The sequence below is a fragment of the Kryptolebias marmoratus genome, linkage group LG12, assembly GCF_001649575.2.
Source record: "Kryptolebias marmoratus isolate JLee-2015 linkage group LG12, ASM164957v2, whole genome shotgun sequence".
Taxonomy (NCBI): Eukaryota; Metazoa; Chordata; class Actinopteri; order Cyprinodontiformes; family Rivulidae; genus Kryptolebias; species Kryptolebias marmoratus.
Window position 1 is genome coordinate 9,112,706 of NC_051441.1, and position 17,349 is coordinate 9,130,054.

A 17,349-nucleotide genomic window follows, 5' to 3' on the forward strand; every position below is an offset into this window, starting at 1 on the left:
GCAGACCCCAGGGCGTTAACACAACCCAAATCACTCGAAAACAATACCTCTTCTTGTCTTTCTCACAGTAGGCAGATGGATCTATTTTAAACACATTTATCATATTCCTGCTTGTTCTGAGAGGGGACAGATGGCCTTAAATATCAAATCTAAGTCCATCTTTTCAAAAGGATTTTACCAAGACTTCTATTATTTGATGGCCCGTCTCTGACAGACAGATCAATGCTTCTCAAGCAGAGATTAAAAACAGATTGAAGAGCATACTAAAGTTTTTTTTTTTCTTTTTATGAATCTTGAAGCCATAATCAAAGCCATTATTTCAAACTGAAACATAACTTTGTTGTAAGATGCTGAATGTTGGAACATTTAATTCTACTTCAATGTGTGGCTGTAGCGCTCACTTTGACTCGTGATTGGATGGTATTTCCTACTGGAACTAGGAGGTTTCTTTCCCCGAAAACATTAGACCATAAAGCTTCAAATTCTGGTGTAATTTGTATTCATTTAGCAGTTCACGCTCTAGAGGGTTTGTGATGTAATGCACCTGAAAATATAATAGATTCACATGTCTGTAATAGTGTGCAACAGGAAAGCTGTAAAAATCATATCTTATGTGAATAAATAGATGCTCTTTAACGTGAGTTTATACAAGATGTTATAAAATCTTGACTGACACTTAGATTTGACAGACAAAGCTTGCTACAAACTGATGAGCAGACCCAGCTCAAATTAAATTATCCTCACATTAGTGAAATTAACAAGCCGTTTAAGAAATATAGGCAGAAAAAACTGTGCTGCAAATGGATTGTGAAATGAGACTGACTGCAGTTGGTCACACATATTAAAACCTCAATTAATTCTGAGAGATAATCTCAAATGCAGCCATAATTAGAAGATTAATTAAGGCACTGATTGTACTCAACATAGCCATCATGGCCAAAGTTCTCCAGTGCAGCAATCTGCTGTATTTGAGTGCCATTAGAAGAGGAAACTGTGTTTATTATTGATTCCTAATAGCACCAAACCCCCGCTGAGTTTTAAACTAAAAAAACATTAAGCTGAGTCCTTGCCTGGCCCAATGCCACTGATCAATGCCATGTTACAACCAAAAGGGAGATATTCAAAATCAAAGCTGTCGCTATAGCAACGCCCCTGCCCGATTCCACCAATCGATGGAGTCCGCGGGGTTGTGAGATGCGCCAGGGAAAGGCCAGCGTCCTACATAAAGAGTCCAGGACAGGGAGCCGGGCAACACACAAGGCAGCGCACCCTTCTGCACACATTCGGTTAGGAGAAGAGTGGCACAGAGAGACGAGGAGAGGCAAAAGGACAAAAGGAAAAAGAAGCAGTGAGAAGAAAAAAAAAAACCTGAGAAAACATGGTACGCTCATGTGAACAGGAGATTCCTGGCTGGGTCTATGTGGGCACCCTGCTCTTCTTTATCTACTTCCACTCTGTCACAGTCAGCGGAGGTAAGATCACAAATAAATTCAGTGCTTTACCACTAAAAAGATCTGCTCACTTTGAAATCTTTAATTGATTTAAATCCTACACTATATTGTTCTGGTTCAGTCCAGCTTCCCCCGTGCTGACAGGGGGGAACAGCATGAATGTGTGGCTTGTGCCGAGCCTCAAGGCAAAACATGGATATTTATCTATTCAGCTTTTCTTGTCCTCATCTGTTTGTCTGGGTTCAGATAAAAAAAGACAAGCAAGTTCATTTGTCACTTGGCTTTGTACCATCTCATCAATTCAGAGCGGCACACCAGCTGAGGGAAAGCTTTGCTTGCTTTTAAAAAGAATTGATTTTGACAAAAGCTATTGAAGGTCATATTACACTGCTGTCAGATTAGTTTTTAGTGAGTGGATTCAAAAAACTGTTTAAATGTTTTATTCAGTCTTTTTGGCTCTTTTCAGCTTAAAGTGGAGGAGGCAGTGAAACAGTTTTATTTATAAGTTTGTGTGTATGTGTGTGTGGAGGGGGTTCTCTATTTTTTTGTTATCTTTTCTTTTCTTTTCTCACAGAATGTAAAAATAGCTAATTATGTAACCGATATACTCTGTACTGTACATTGTATCCGGGAGATGTACAGTATCCTCCTGAATGGGTTTAGTGTCTTCTCGATTGAGCATCCTGTGTCTTGGCTGGCTAATTGGAAAAAGCTGACTTTGAAGTAGGGGTTCTTGATTGTTGTGGAGAAATGAAAACCGTGAGACAACCCAAGGAGCCAAATGTTCTCCCCCCAGTGTCTCATTAAACCCCCAGTTGCAGGCCAACAAGGCTGTTGATGACTGTGGCAGAGCAGAATGGAAACAGCAACTTGTCGTGCTTGGGTCTTTCATGTGGGATTCTCCAGTATGCGCCGCTTGTACTTATGTTCAAGAGGAGCCATAGAAAGAGCCATCTGCAACGGTGCTGCAAACTCAGGATTCCTTTTCTCCTGTGCACCTGGCATCTGGGGGTTTCTGAGTCAGCCACCTAGTTGTTGCTCTTTTTCTAATAATCAAGAGCAGAAGAAGGAAAGGATGCACAACTCTGATTTTCCCCTCCTGACACGTACTATCAGTTGTGGTTTAGCTGAAGGGCTTGGGTGTGCTTTTATAGATCTTAACTGTGTCAAATATGATTCATGTTGCAGGCAATCTCTCAATGCAGAGGAGCAGTTATGAAAACAGGGACAGAATAAGAGTTGCCATTCAAATTTAGAAAGCAATTAAACAACTTTTGTGCAAACGCTAAGGCACTTTTGTGATGTTTGTGCTTATAAGTTTTTCTGATCTTTTTATTTCCACAGCTCCGCTGAAGCAGGAGGCATTAGATAGTGGGGTCACAACTCTGAATCACTCCATGAGTTTGGTGCATCGTATGGAGAACCTCCTTGTCATGGGCAACAGTAGTGATGTCAGTCTGCGGGTGCAAACCATCAACACAGATGAGGTGAAGGTGATTCAAGCCCACAGTCTGGTTCTCAGCCTGCAGAGTGATGTGTTTGAGGAACTGCTGCTCGGTCGCAATAACAGTGCGCTGGTTCTGACCGAGACACCTGATTGTGCTGCTGTCTTTGACAAGTTTATCAGGTGAGGATGCAACCATCTGTTAAGTACTAATTTTTGAAATAAAACAAAACAGTTTGAGAAACTGCAGAACTGCATGCAGTAATATTTTAACAGATTATTAGTTGTAGCTCTCCATTCACCATTTTGGCCATTTTTGCTTTCTATTTGAAGGAGTGTAATGTTCCATCTTACGCAGTAGTCTAAAATTATACTTGCTCTTTGAGGCTCGTAGTCTAAAATCGTAGCGTGTGGGTTTTCTTCAGTGACTCAGATGTGAGGAATAAAAGGCTCAAAATATGCATGACAAAGTATGCATCACAGAAAATTGGTTTCTTTTTAACAATGCTTTCAAAAATGTGTTTTTCAGGTATTTGTACTGTGGTGATATCTCAGTACGACTAGATCAGGTTATATCTCTGCACAAGCTGGCCAGCAAGTACCACGTCTGGGGTTTGCAACAAGGTCTGACCCAATATATGACTCAGCACCTTTCCAGTGATTCACCCACAGGCCATGTGGTGAGCTGGTACAACTATGCACTGCTAATTGGGGATGCGACCCTGAGGGACAGCTGTCTGCAGTACCTGTCCTGGAATCTGTCTTCAGTGCTGCAGAGTGGAGAATGGGGCTCCATCAGCGAAGACCTGCTCCTGTCCTTGCTCCAGCGCTCTGATCTTATTCTGCAGAGCGAGCTAGAGCTCTATGAGGCCCTGGAGGGCTGGATTAACCAGAACCAGCCAGTTACTACAACTGTGGAAAGTGCCCTAAGGGCTGTTCGATATTGCATGATCCCTCCTCAACATCTCTTCCGTCTTCAGAAGCAGTCCCTCCTCATGGTGAAGTATTACGAGACCATCCGTGATCTCCTATATCTAGCTTTCCAGTTTCACTCTGCCTCACCTATTCAACTGGCAAAGTACTTTGATGTCAACTGCAGCATTTTTACTCCCCGTAACTACTTGTCCTCCTCCTGGGGTTCGCCGTGGATCATCAATAACCCCACCCGTGATGACCGCAGTTTCAGCTTCCAGACCCAGCTTGGTCCCAGCGGCCACGACTTCAGTAAGAGAGTGACATGGAACGCCCTGTTCTCCCCTCGCTGGCTCCCGCTTAGTGCCAGGTCAACTTATACAGAACTTGGTGCCATGCAGCCCACCCGCACAGAGTCAGGTCGACCTCGCATCATTGTAACACCCGCCACCTCCAGCCCAGACTTTGCCGGTGTAAGTTTCCAGAAAACTGTTATTGTGATGGCAAAACAGCAAGGAAAAGTGGTCGTCCGCCATGTCTACAACTTCCACCAAAGTACAGAGGAAGCTGGGGATTTCTTGGTGGATGCTGACTTGCAGCGCCGTGCGTCTGAGTACCTAATCGACAGCTCCCTCTATCTGCACATTGTAATCAAACCTCTCTACCACTCCCTTCTAGTTGCCAGGAAGTAAAAGCAGGAATTTGCCATGACCTCACCGTCAGTTACCCACCCACATGATCACACGCACATAATGCAAAGCACACTCATATCACAGCACGTGTAAGTGTCAAATATGTGATATTGTCAAGATTTCTTGCATTTCTTTCTTTTTTTTTGTCTTCCAACAGGATGTGTCTGTGAAAAAAATGACTGAACTTAACAGCTCAGCAGTGATTATCATGGTAATGATAATAGGTTATGTTCAATATTTCATGTGAAAAAAAAAACACAACTCTTGACTGTATTTGTTGAAGTATTTTATTGTGTACTAGTTTGTTTGTTTTTTGTTCCCTAAATTATATGATTTATGTAAGGGGTATTATTGTTTGAATAGGTGCTATAAAGATTTTACTTTAAAATTAGCTCAGTTGTTATTATTTTTTTGCATTTTTCCATTTCAGTCACATATAGATTAAGATAGTTTGTAGTATCTGACATAAACCCACTTTAATCTTGTGTGCCAAAATGTGTTAAATGAAATGCAATTCCGTTGTCTTTGCTCCCTGGAAACTGTAGGCTAATACACGTCTGCTTTTGCATTCATTCTGCTTTTGTTGTCTAATTTTTTTTAATTTTGTTTTCGTTCCTTTTTGCACACTCATTTTATGTATCTATTAAAGATGTCCACGTGATGTTAAGTGAAAATAAAGACAAACTAAACAAAACAAAACGTTGCACGCGTCATCATTCCATGACCTGTTTAAAAGTATATATGCAAAAGGCGCTTAGAATGTGTCAAAAGAGAAAGTAGCCACTAGTACAATGGAAACTACACGTCCCACGAGGCTTACCGCAAGACCGGAAATACGTCATCACGTCGTCGAAGTGGTTGGAGCCCTCAGCTGTCAGACTTTGGCCACCCAAGTGAAGGTTTTGTTAGCAAACTAACGCGAACTGTTCGGGTTTGTTTTAAAGTTGTGCATTTTATTTTATTTATTTATTTTTTTTTGTGAATTGATCCTTGAGCGCGCGAGCTGGTTATTGGCGCGCTAAGCTTGCACGAGGGGACGAACCACCTAGCTGTTTTTTTTCTTTGTTTTTCTTTTTCTTTTATCGCTGTTAGATCTTGGTCTGCAAACCAGCGATCCTGAGCGGGTGTAAGACTAGATGCAGGGAGGGAGGGAGTAAAAAAAGGCAAAAGTCTTTGTGCTTCCCTTCCCCCTCATCAAAGCAAAGGGGAAATGTCTCTTTCTAAAGGAGGTAAGTGTCTTCTTTTTTGTCCTCACTGTTTTTAAAGCCGCTCTGCATGTTTTACCTACCGAGGAGTACGAGTGAAAGTAGTCCGACTAGCTTAGTGTAAGAAATGTAACCTTGCCAGGTGGAAACCTGCGAGGCTAGCCAACATGTCTTTCCTGCTTTTTTTATATTCAAACACAAAGTCTCCAAACAACCTGATATTTGAGCGTAACTTATTTATCTCGTTTGTGGCTCTCTTTTGGGTTTCACGTCGTAAGTTTAGCTAAAGCACGCGCTTTGCATCGCTTCGTCTTAGCCCGGAGGTTAGCATTTTGACAACAATAAGACTTCAGCTAAACTGTAATTATCAACCAAGCTTGTTCATTTGGAAATCACAGCGCCCTGTTTAGTTTCTGCCTCTATATCCACAGGTGTTTTTTTAAGCTGCTTTCTTTGCCCCTTAAGTGCTTTTTGCCCCCTTTACCTTTTCTTTTTAACACAGGTGGCGACGACTAATAATACTAATAATGATAAAAACAGCACACCACTTTGTCCCTGAGATGTATGCTTGCTACAGAGAAAAGAGAAATAAGGGAACATTCACTGGAAAATTCAAGTTCCTTCCTCTGCGTCACACACAGCATGATTATGATGATGTCAATTTACATTTCAAGTTCAGCGCTTGTGCTGTTACACAATCATACTCTCGTTACCATGGCCAGGAGTACACGCTGTTTTCAGAGGGCTGTGGAGATTGGCTGGTTGCTGCTGCTGGGCAATCACAGCCTTTGGCCTACCATGGCATGTTTTGACATGCAGCACCGACGCTGAGTGCAGTCTCCCCTTTTCTTTTTTTTTTTTTTTGTTGACAGTTCTCTTGCTGCCACACAGGTTCTGCTGCTGCTGCTGCTACTCTGAGGTGTCTTCGATTTCTTTTCCTCCCTCGATCACAGTGAGCCTTGAGATTGCTGAAGCATGTTTGGAGATTGGGTTCTCCCTAACAGCACTGATAGGGTGGTGTGGAAGATTATCTGCGCATGAGTCATCAGTGTCTGTCTGTATATGGACACAGTCTAAGGCTGGTGCTTCCTGATGGTGACTCGCCTCAGAGCTATTGAAACTTTGATCCCATGCACAATCCAGAAATTCTTGTTCATATTACAAATATATTCCGAGTAGTTTCCTCTGAACTTTGTTTTTTTATGACTCTGAAAACCTTATGCATGACTTCCTCTTGAGAGGGAGGAATTAAAGCTTAATGTTATTCATTATTTTGACTGATAATAGGAAAAATTCAAAGTCAGCAACACTATTCTATGCCACACTTTCCCTAGAAAGTGCTACTACTCAGATCCCTTTTTTTTTTTTTTTCGTTTTTCTATTCTTTTTTTTTTCAGAAAATGGTTTTCTGCTGTCGTGTAGTTTTCCCCTGCACTGCTTTGTTAAACTTTGGCTACAGCTGTGGCTGATGTCACGGCACTATTGTGTCCTTTGAGGCTCAGTTAGAAGAGCAGAAAGCTGCAGTGAGGTTGGCCTCTGTTTGCCCTGACAGGACAACATGTGGGCCCAGCGAAGTGACATCATATTTCCCAAAGGGTCCTGACAGCTGTTGTGTTAGGAGCGGATGTGTCCAGCCGGACTGGCTGTAGTTGGGTGTCTGGTACCTGAAAGGAGCTAGTATTTCAGGGCCATTAATACTTAACTGTATGCAAGACGTGCCTCAGACATTAGTTAAGTTATAACAATGAGTGTGTATGCAGATCATTTTTGTTAATTTCCTGCAAAATGGAAGTATGGAGAAGTATTACGAAGTGCTTAAAGCAGCTTTGGGATGATTTTTGTACTGCAGTGCCAAGTTTGCATGCTGTCCTAATTTCGTTGCACGACCAAAAATCCAACTGCGAGTCAGGTCGACAGGAGCCTTTGGAATGCTCTTGCTTTATCCCACGCAAAGGAAATGTAAAATCTATTTTTGAATGGGTATGTGAGAGTAAATCACATTCAATCTCTCTCCACCACTAGTCTGTCCGCACAGCATTGGCTTAGTTTAGTCTTGCAACACAAAGTGAGTGTCTAGGTTTCATTGGTGGGCTACAGTATCTGACATCTTAAAAAAAATCCCTTCCCTTCCAGTTTATTCTAGCAAAAAGGGGTTTGCCCAATCATACTTCCTCCACAGCACAGTTGTGGGACTCTGTCAATGGCAAACACAGCCACATAATAACAATGGCAATTACAGTAAGGTTTTTGTTAGTCTTAAAGTGAAGATGTCTTGCCTGCATATAAATCAGTTTCAGTGGTACTGCACAGCTTGGTCAGTTTTGTATGTAACAACTCAATCTGGACTAAACTGCTTTTATTATATCCTTGTTGGGGGTGGGAGAGTGGCTTGGCATTCTTTTAAAATGTTCCTTTTTTTTCCTCTTGGCTTTGTAACAAGCACATTGAACATAAGTGTCAGTGTCCAAAAAAAAAAAACGAGCTGTTTTTCCTGTGTTGCTGCTCGCAGTCTCAGTGGCTGTGTCATTCTGGCAGTAACTCTGAGCGCCTTTTGGGAAGTCCCAGAGGCTGCTGGTAAACTGTGTTTATGAATGAACTGCTATCACTCATCTAACACAGAAAGGGCCTCACAGCTGCTCAGAAGTGCCGTACGGTCCTCAGCCTATTGTTAAAAAGAATGTGTAAAGATATGAAAGATCTAAAAGGTAAAGTTTCGGGGGGGAAATCAGAACAGGAATATGATAACTGTAGCTTGATTTTAAAAATGTGAAAGGCAGGATTCACAGGAAAGCTTGACTCTTTTTCACCCACTTCATGTGAGTCATCATACCAAAGCCAACAGTCATTTAGTCCACCTTCTCAGCTTTAGCCTTGGTCACACCTAAAGCTCCGGTTAAAAAACAAAGCATTTACTGCACTGCAGTTTGTCATCTTCAACTGCAAACTGATTGTGTCTTAACAAAAAGAACTAACGAGACAATACAACTATATCCTTTTTTAATTAAGACTTAGAGTAGTAAGAATGGGTAGACAGAAAATCTGTCTTCGAATAAACCGGTGTGTTGTAACTGCTTATTACAGCTTTATTGATCGTTTTGCTTCATGAAAGAGTTGAGAAATCAAATTCCTAATCATTGAATATGTTATTTATTTATTGTCTTGCAGGGAGGAAGAAGAATGCTGGGCTGACGAAGCTGCCCAAGGACATGTTTGCTCCTCCACCACCAGAAGCTGCAGCGTAAGGCTCTCTTCTCTGACCGTCACAAACACCATCCCAACAAATTATCCTAACACATAAAATGTTTTGGGTCTCTTTGTATTAGTACATCTTCTTACCATTAACCAACAACAATACTGCATTCCAACAACATAGAGTATCTTATTTGTCAGAAATGTATTTTGGAATAGATAGCCAACATTTCCTGCTTATAGATTACCTAATAGATAAGAGCTGCACTGCAGTCCTGAGAAATCAAAGCAGCAGCTTATCATTTAGAAAAAAAACGTACATATTAACTTTCTCGCAGAGATTCTGATAAAAAGATTGATTCCCTCTTTGAAGTCCTCATCTGAAAGATGGCAAACTCACATTAGCAGAAGTGAGTCAGCTTAGCTTCAAGGAGGATGGCAGCAGATTTAGATCGTATGATTCAACATGTTTTATTTTATTTAGAGTAAAACTGTAGCGTAAGGAAGGAGTGTTTAGGCAGGCAGGTATTAACATTTTTAATATCTTGTTTTTAAACAAGCTTAACATTTTTACATTTAACGAGTGGTTTTTTTTTATTGCTGATTTTTACATTTTGCTTTCTGTCTGCAGGCCTCCTCGAGACCTGGACTCTAAGGCCTGCGTCACAATCGGAGATCAGGTAAAGCTGTCTTTCTCCGAAGCCTGTGGTTTTATTTTAGTTTAGTTTGTTGTTGTTGGGACGTACATGTGACTTTATTGAACTCTTTTTCTGCTTCTGCTGTCCAGAACTTTGTGGTGGAGGCTGATGACTTGGAGCAGATTGAAGAGCTCGGGAGGGGAGCCTATGGGGTGGTGGACAAAATGAGACATGTGCCCAGCGGTGTCATCATGGCCGTCAAGGTAAGGCTGGCGAGCTGCTTCTTTGATTTTCTGATTTCATATCATGCTTTTAAAATGAACTTATAGGTGTATCCAGTATATTCCGGTGTAGCTTCTCAGTCATCCAGGACATGGGAAATCCAAAAAAGATTAAAAAAACAAAAACCACTGGACTTCTGTTTTGTAGCTGAAGACATTTCACTTCTCATCCGAAGAGCTTCATCAGTTCAGAAAACAGAGAGTGTGGAGCTCAAGCTTTTAAAGCTGAGATGTTATGTAGGCTAGATCTGCATGCAGATTATCCTCACTCTCCTCACAATAGAGGCTTGTTAGGGTCTTTGTTTGCCTGACTCACAGATGGGCCACTTAAGTGCCCTGTTTACACAAGACTGATCTCCTGGAAACGTTAAAGATTTTCAGATGCTGATTGGAAAAAAGTTACTTGTTTACACGGTGCTTCTGTGCTCGTTGAACTCGCTGTAGTTCCCATGCCAGGCCATGAGTTGGCACTTACACGCGCAGACACCAGTCTCTCCGGCATGTAAACAGTTACATGCAAAATGGTGATACAGACTTTTGTTTTGGAGGTTGGGTTGTTGCTACATGTTGAAAAGGGTGAGTAACACGAACAGCACTCTGCTATCCGCCGTTATTATCGTTGTTGCTGTACTCCTGCATGTGCAGAACAGCTACTGACTACAGTCGCCATGTTTGATTTCACACATTGTGGCTTCCTTTGAAATTCAAATGGAAGGGTCCAAAAGGTTCCACACTGAGACCTGGTTTTAAAAAGTTTCAGGGCCAGATAATCTGACTGCTGTTGTTGCTAAAACGAACGAACGAACAAAGTCCAGTTGTTCTTGTTTTTTAACCTGTTTTTCGATGTAGTATATGATCTCAGGTTATAAACATCTGGATTATTTGATCCAGATCATTGACAGCAGCTTTTGAAACTGACAGCCAGTGTGCGATGCTTGTGTCTCCAGCGGATTCGTGCTACGGTTAACTCTCTGGAGCAGAAGAGACTTCTGATGGACCTGGACATTTCAATGAGGACAGTCGACTGCTTCTACACTGTGACCTTCTACGGTGCCCTTTTCAGAGAGGTAAAGCCACTATCTAAATCTCATTAACTTGTAACTGCTATGGCCTTAGTCCATTGATTTTTATTGTCTGATGCTGAAAGGTGGGAGATAGTTTGTGTGTGTGTGTGTGTGTGTTATTGAAATATCTCACGAACCACTTGGACAGATTTTAGTGAAACCCTCAGGAAACAATCACTGGATGCACCTCTACAACTAATTCTAATTCATGATGGCCGCCACAACTAATTGATCTAGGCCAACACAAAATGACCATTATTAAATTTTCCAGATGTTGATCTAAAAACTGATGTGGGAGTAGCTGAGAGACTTTCAGAACACCTGTGTTACATCTTATGACATCGCATGAAATTAAGCATAACGTTATTTTCATTGTTTGACGGAAACAGCTACAACTCAGCCATCTCCTAACTTAAGATGGTCTTAGTCTAAAACTGGGATGGAAGGAGAGTGAACTACATACATCCCTTTAAGGAATGCTCGGCCTATGATTTTTAAAAAAATAATACTTTCTTTCAGGGTGATGTTTGGATCTGTATGGAACTGATGGACACGTCTCTGGATAAGTTCTACAAGAAGGTCATTGAAAAAGGCAAAACCATTCCCGAAGACATCTTGGGCAAGATCACAGTAGCAGTGCGTCCTATTTCTCAAATTTTAATATTTTGAAGCAAGATATGGAAGATATGCATGCCATGTTTTTATAGCTTGTAAAACATTTCTCCTAAAATATCTTACAGTAGCCATGTTTAATCTGTATTTTAAAGCAAGTGCATGTAAATTGTGCATCTTTAGATCTCATTAAAAGCTATTAGAGTATAATAACATTTTGCCTTTTTTTCCTACATTTATTCCTCAGATTGTCAAGGCATTAGAGCATCTGCATCATAACCTGTCGGTCATACACAGAGGTAATCAGGAAACCAAATCCCTGCAGAGTACAGTTCCAGGTTGTAATCGGTGGCGTGGGTTCCTCTGTTTGTTACGCTCTCTGACATTTCCAAACAACATCTGTCTCCAGATGTGAAGCCCTCCAACGTCCTGATCAATACTCAGGGCCAAGTGAAAATGTGCGACTTCGGCATCAGCGGCCACCTGGTGGATTCTGTGGCCAAAACGATGGACGCGGGCTGCAAGCCCTACATGGCGGTGAGTGGAGACGGAGGGAGAAATCCCTGAAACCAGCTCGCTGAGGAGTAGGCGGTTTAAAAACCAACATAAACCCGCAAATGTCTCACAAAAGCAAATCATCACCCCAGTTGTTTTAAATAGTCAAATATGTTTTATTTGGACATATCGAAAGAAAGCTGTAGTCATGAAGTGCAGAAAAATAAACAAATGACTTACCTTTCAGCCTGAGCGCATCAACCCCGACCTCAACCAGATCGGCTACAGCGTCAAATCAGACATATGGAGTCTCGGTATCACTATGGTGAGTACGGATATGTAAAGACATGTCTTTATTTGGTGTTTGTTGTTCTTTTACTTGCATAAAATTGCTCAAAAAGTTTAAAACCTTTGTTTGGAATAATAACTTTACAGGAGTTTTTGGGGAAAAAAAATCACAAAACAATGTTTCACTTTGCCTAAATGTGCATAAAACGTTTTTAAAGTTTTCACTTTAGTTTACAGCTGTGTGTATTCACTGTTTGTTTTTACTTCTAGTTGTTTTTATACATTCTCTTTAAATTCAGCTTAGTCTTTTATAAACACTGTCTATAACACAGTATTTTTTGTCTGGCAATACTGACAGTTTAATTGAAAAATAGGGCTTTTACTGCTTTAAGTAAAAAATATATAAAAAAAGTAATTCTTGATAACAGATTTATTTTAAAATTTCAAATGTCTCCTTGCTTCTAAACAAAGTGTATTATGAGGTTCTGCTGTTAAACCGCAGTCAGACTTGACTGATGCTGAGTCATGATGAACGTCCCAGTTTTTACAGCCGTCTGTGTGTCGTGGATCCAGGTTATTAGCAGCTCCAGATGCCCTAATTATTATGTAACACAGCTTATAGCATTCTGCCTCAACGTTGACTCTCATTGGTCAAAAAGTAAAAATTAAGCTTGATTATTTTTATTTAAAAAAAGCCCAATAATAATTTTTAATTGCATACTTCTTCAGATTTTGGAAAAATTATTATTGCACAAAATTGCAATAAATTAAGTTTGTGTTAGTTTCATGTTGTAATTATCATTTTTCACCAGTCATTTCTAAACAATAAACTGATTTTTTTTTTTTCTGCTTCCCAGATCGAGCTGGCTATTTTGAAATTCCCCTACGACACATGGCGCACCCCGTTCCAGCAGCTCAAACAGGTGGTGGACGAACCGTCTCCACAGCTGCCTGCGGACCGTTTCTCCCCAGATTTTGTGGACTTCATTTCCCAGTGGTGAGTCTCACTTTAGCTGCCATTATCATCATCATCATCACCATCAAATGTCACTGGAGCCCAGCAGGGGTCAGTGTTTGCCTTGGATTCACTCGAAGGCATATCTTAGGTTGAAACACAATCTAAGTTATGTTTAAATCATTGTTCTTTGTTTGACGTGAGTTTAGAATGTGTGTTGTTGGGAATGGCTGTTTTTCTTTTTCTTTAATCTTTTTTTCTCTTTTTGCAGCTTAAGAAAGAAGCCAAATGAAAGACCAGCTTATACAGAATTAATGGTTAGTTATTTTTACGTTTTATTGTTTCTCAGAAAACCACAAATGTAATGTGGTCTGACTGCAGCGTCAGCGCTGCAGCCTTCAGTGAGTCTGTGGTTTCTGTTTTCCACCACAAGAGGCCAGACTCGCCTCATTAACCCACCGAGACTGAGACGTTTGCGTTTCACATGTATTTATCGACGCAGCTGGGATTTTAATGATTGTTTGTCGCTTTGGAGCAGATTTCTCAGTTTTTCCGTCTTCTTCCCATGCAGAAACATCCATTTTTCACCCTGCACGACGCCGAACAGACAGATGTGGCCAGTTTCGTCAAGGACATCCTGGATGATTGATGGAGCGCCCTCCGTACTCCACCTCGACAGTGTGGGCGGGACCTTTCAGCAGACCAACCAATGGCCCTACCGTCTTTTTTTTTTTTTTTAAACTCACTGGAATGACAAACTCTCACGCACCCACTCAACAGGGTGATGACCCAAAGACTGACAGCGGCTCTCGACTTGGAGAGCGGTGGTAATATGAACTTGTACAGTCAACAGGAGAGGATTTTTTTTTTTCCTGCTCTTCTAAACTTCCTGTGCGAGCATTTATCCCACATGAAATGTATGAACTGAACCAAATTTTCTTGTTGCCCCGATCATCTTCATATAAACAAACAGAGCCAGCTGTTATTTGTCTGTGACACATGCTGTTGATTGAATTTCATATGCAAAACCAACAGTTACTGTGTACGTTATTGTCTTTTGAATACTATATTTGCATATCTGTTTGTATGCTTTCTCATGATACAGAGTTTTGATACTGTACTTCTTTGACAAGTGTGAACTTTACGGGACTAGAGCCTTTTTTTTTTTTTTATTCGTCAGACCATGACGTTTGACCTGCTTCTGCCTTGATGTGATTGGTCAGGGCCGGGGGCTGTTGTTGTCACAGGCCAGCCTGTTGGCAACTCAGGGACTGAGGCAAAACTGAAAAAAAAAAAAAAAAAACAGAGAGAGAGAGAGAGTTAAAGGTCACTTTGTGGGCAGGAGGAGTCATTCCTAGAGTGCTGAATGGCGCAGTGCAAGAATGTAAGGCGTCCTGTATCATCGGTGATCAGAGGTGTTGCCCTCCATGCAGTGACCACTCGATATTCCGCATCCTAACGGGGTGTCAGAGTCAGTTCCAGTGTTGTGATTGTTACTACGTGGAAATATTCAGGGGTTGCCTAATCGAGCTTACAGCTTTATCTTTTTCTATGTGCCATTTTGTGCATCGTTCTCATGAATTAATTGTGTTTCTCCAAATTTGGACTTGTTCTGGTTTGAATTTTGCTTTCATTTCATCGACATTTAAATGTTCTATCCCCTCTCAACTCTTTGCCCAGTGTAGTCTTTTTGTAAGAGGTATTTAATGTTTTGTTTTTTTGTTTTTTTGCCTGATTGTTTAGGAGAGCCTATTATGCCTTACAAGACAATATGTTAGGGAAGTAATTTATATGCTGAAAGATGTAAATATTTCCTATTTTTTAATGTAACACGGCACTGTCCCGGCCTGTCACAGTGTAGCTGAAAGGTAGATTAGTTTTAATGCAGTGTGTCACATTTACAAACAGTACCTGCCTGCACGGCCAGCTGTCGAGCTTCAACACTCAGGTTTCTGTGGCCTACAATTCAATATGCAAAAACAAAACCCCTGTTTTAGTTTAATTCTATTAAGTGCTGGATAAATATGATTTTTTTCAGTCCAGGTCAGACTTTACTATGCAGAGACCCCTGGAGATGCTGCAGCTTTCCTCACTCCGAGTGCTCAGATTGATGATGATGATGATGATGGTGCGATGACAGCATTTTCATTGCAAGCACTTATCATCTCTCTGGTTTACACGGTGATGCAAGTTTTACTTTTTACCAATTTTCAGCAGGTTAGGAGTTCGTATGGTCGTGAATTCTAAGCAAAAGCTAGCAACGCCACGTAGAAGCTGCTGTTTTCTCTTTGTTCTTTCCCAGTAGGCCCTCCTTGAATGGGCATTCCCTTAGTGTGTAAAACAGATTTTTTTTTACACTGATTACAATAAGAATGGAACACTTGCTCTACCTCTTACTCCTTCACTCTGTCAGACACCTTTTCACTGGGTGGCACTGACAAACTTGAACGTGGAAACACACAAAAATAAAGGCTTTATTGTTCAGTCTGTCCATAGCTTTTGTTATTTTCCGCCTCCGTTGCAGTAAACTTGAAAATGGGTTTCAGTGCAGCGATTATGCAACAGTTTTGGGGAGGTTGTGTTGTACTGACACTCGCCTCATATTTGATCCTTCACTCTTTTTGTTTCATCTTGCAGCATAAATCAGAAGGTGTTCCCTAACCAGACCAGGTTATTAATCTCATGTGATCGTTAATTTAAATTAACCCATTTTTTCTGCAATTACACTTATTAAAAAGAGAACTGACTTATTCAGGAAACACAGGTTGAAGGATTCCAGTTTGACCTTTTGGTCACAAGCCCTTCAGCAAGACCTTGTTTTTGACTCCCCCGAAAGTGGTAATGTAAAAAAAAAAACGTGTGATGTAGTTAAAATAGTAGATGAAAGCAAGGAAAATGAAATACCTGTCTTTAGATCACCTGTAGAAAGTTTTTGTGTAAAACTAAAACAAAAAAAATAAATTCTTTATAATGTGCAGTTCATGGACCAAGACCATGAATGTCTTTTAAATAAAACTTAAAAAATGTGATTGTAATAATGGAATACTACAAATTATTTCATAAAATAATCAACTTTAGAGTGATTTTCTTTTATTCCACATTCTCTTATGTTTAAACTTCCTCCGCCACCAGTGGTCTTGACCATCACTTCATATATGGTATATTGTTCAGAGTTTTAAGTCATCAAGTAGAAATTGTAATAAATCATCCTTCATCAGGCATTTAAACTCAATTGACCAAAACTGTCTCGTGATGCTAAATGGAATCTAGCATCTAGATTTAAGTATATCACTGAATGAGAAATTGCATTTTACTGTCATAAGTACTGTATGCTCATGTTTGACATGTAAAATCAGTAGAACCAGCAAAGTTATTGTTAAGTGAACTTGTAAGTAGTTATGTAGAAAACCTCTCCCCAGTAAAGTCAGAAAGTCGTCCCCTAGAAGGAGCTCACTTATGTGCAGCTTTCTGAGGTCACAGGTCCTGAATAATCCAAATGCTGTCAGTCCACGTGGATCCTTATCATCGTTACTTGCTGTTTGTGTTAACATCCTTATGTAAGAGCACACAGGCCAAGGCTTATGTCTTGGTGATTCTTCAGGATGTGAGGTGAATGCATGAATCTCACTCTGATGGCTATTTAAGTCCCACTTTCTTCTTCTTTTGTGTGTGCGGATGTTAACAGCATGGACCAACAAAAGCTCAACTTGAGCAGACCATTCTCTGCGCGTTTGTCAGTCCGATGACTTTCTGCCAGGATGAGCGCGCTGAATGGCAGCAGGATGCAGGCAGGGGCTCGGTGTTGTGCAGCAGAGCAGATTCTCACCCAAGACAAAGATATTCTCTTTAGGAAAAGCAGCCTTTGATGGTTAGGAACTTATGTAATGCCTCTAAAAAGATTCCCATGTGACGGGAAAAGGTGGCAGTGTCAATTTGAGTTGCTGCAGCTCAGCTGAATGTGGGCTGTGATACAGAAGAAAATGGCTTTCTCTGAACTGTAAATGGCAGTGCAAGGCTCAAAGCTGATTGGCTGCTTAGGATGTTCCTGATTTAATTTTACAAGTGTTGGACAACACTCACAAAATCTGTAATTACCCAAATAATGTAATTTAAATAATTGATG

The 17,349-nt window shown here is 40.8% G+C and overlaps 2 protein-coding genes across 2 annotated transcripts; both read left to right on the forward strand.

Annotated features, from left to right (window-relative positions):
- Nucleotides 1–1,198: 1,198 nt before the first annotated feature.
- On the forward strand, nucleotides 1,199–5,211 carry btbd17b (BTB (POZ) domain containing 17b). Its single transcript, XM_017425289.3, has 3 exons — nucleotides 1,199–1,472; nucleotides 2,796–3,078; nucleotides 3,425–5,211. The coding sequence occupies exons 1-3, from the start codon at nucleotides 1,379–1,381 to the stop codon at nucleotides 4,497–4,499; spliced, it is 1,452 nt and encodes a 483-aa protein (XP_017280778.1). The 5' UTR covers nucleotides 1,199–1,378; the 3' UTR covers nucleotides 4,500–5,211.
- Nucleotides 5,212–5,390: 179 nt separating this feature from the next.
- On the forward strand, nucleotides 5,391–15,710 carry LOC108241241 (dual specificity mitogen-activated protein kinase kinase 6-like). The gene is made up of 12 exons (XM_017425259.3): nucleotides 5,391–5,728; nucleotides 8,870–8,942; nucleotides 9,525–9,573; nucleotides 9,681–9,794; nucleotides 10,760–10,879; nucleotides 11,396–11,512; nucleotides 11,736–11,787; nucleotides 11,898–12,025; nucleotides 12,231–12,308; nucleotides 13,129–13,268; nucleotides 13,498–13,543; nucleotides 13,798–15,710. Exons 1-12 carry the CDS (start codon nucleotides 5,710–5,712, stop codon nucleotides 13,873–13,875), a joined length of 1,014 nt encoding a protein of 337 aa, XP_017280748.1. The 5' UTR covers nucleotides 5,391–5,709; the 3' UTR covers nucleotides 13,876–15,710.
- The last annotated feature ends 1,639 nt before the right edge of the window (nucleotides 15,711–17,349 follow it).

Bases quoted from the DNA above. Each gene is read 5' to 3' on its own strand.
- btbd17b (XM_017425289.3), top strand. From the start codon at position 1,379: ATGGTACGCTCATGTGAACAGGAGATTCCTGGCTGGGTCTATGTGGGC. The intron at 1,473-2,795 runs GTAAGATCACAA...TTATTTCCACAG, and splicing joins CTCTGTCACAGTCAGCGGAG to CTCCGCTGAAGCAGGAGGCA. The intron at 3,079-3,424 runs GTGAGGATGCAA...TGTGTTTTTCAG, and splicing joins GTCTTTGACAAGTTTATCAG to GTATTTGTACTGTGGTGATA.
- LOC108241241 (XM_017425259.3), top strand. The intron at 9,795-10,759 runs GTAAGGCTGGCG...TTGTGTCTCCAG, and splicing joins GTGTCATCATGGCCGTCAAG to CGGATTCGTGCTACGGTTAA. The intron at 12,026-12,230 runs GTGAGTGGAGAC...CTTACCTTTCAG, and splicing joins GCTGCAAGCCCTACATGGCG to CCTGAGCGCATCAACCCCGA.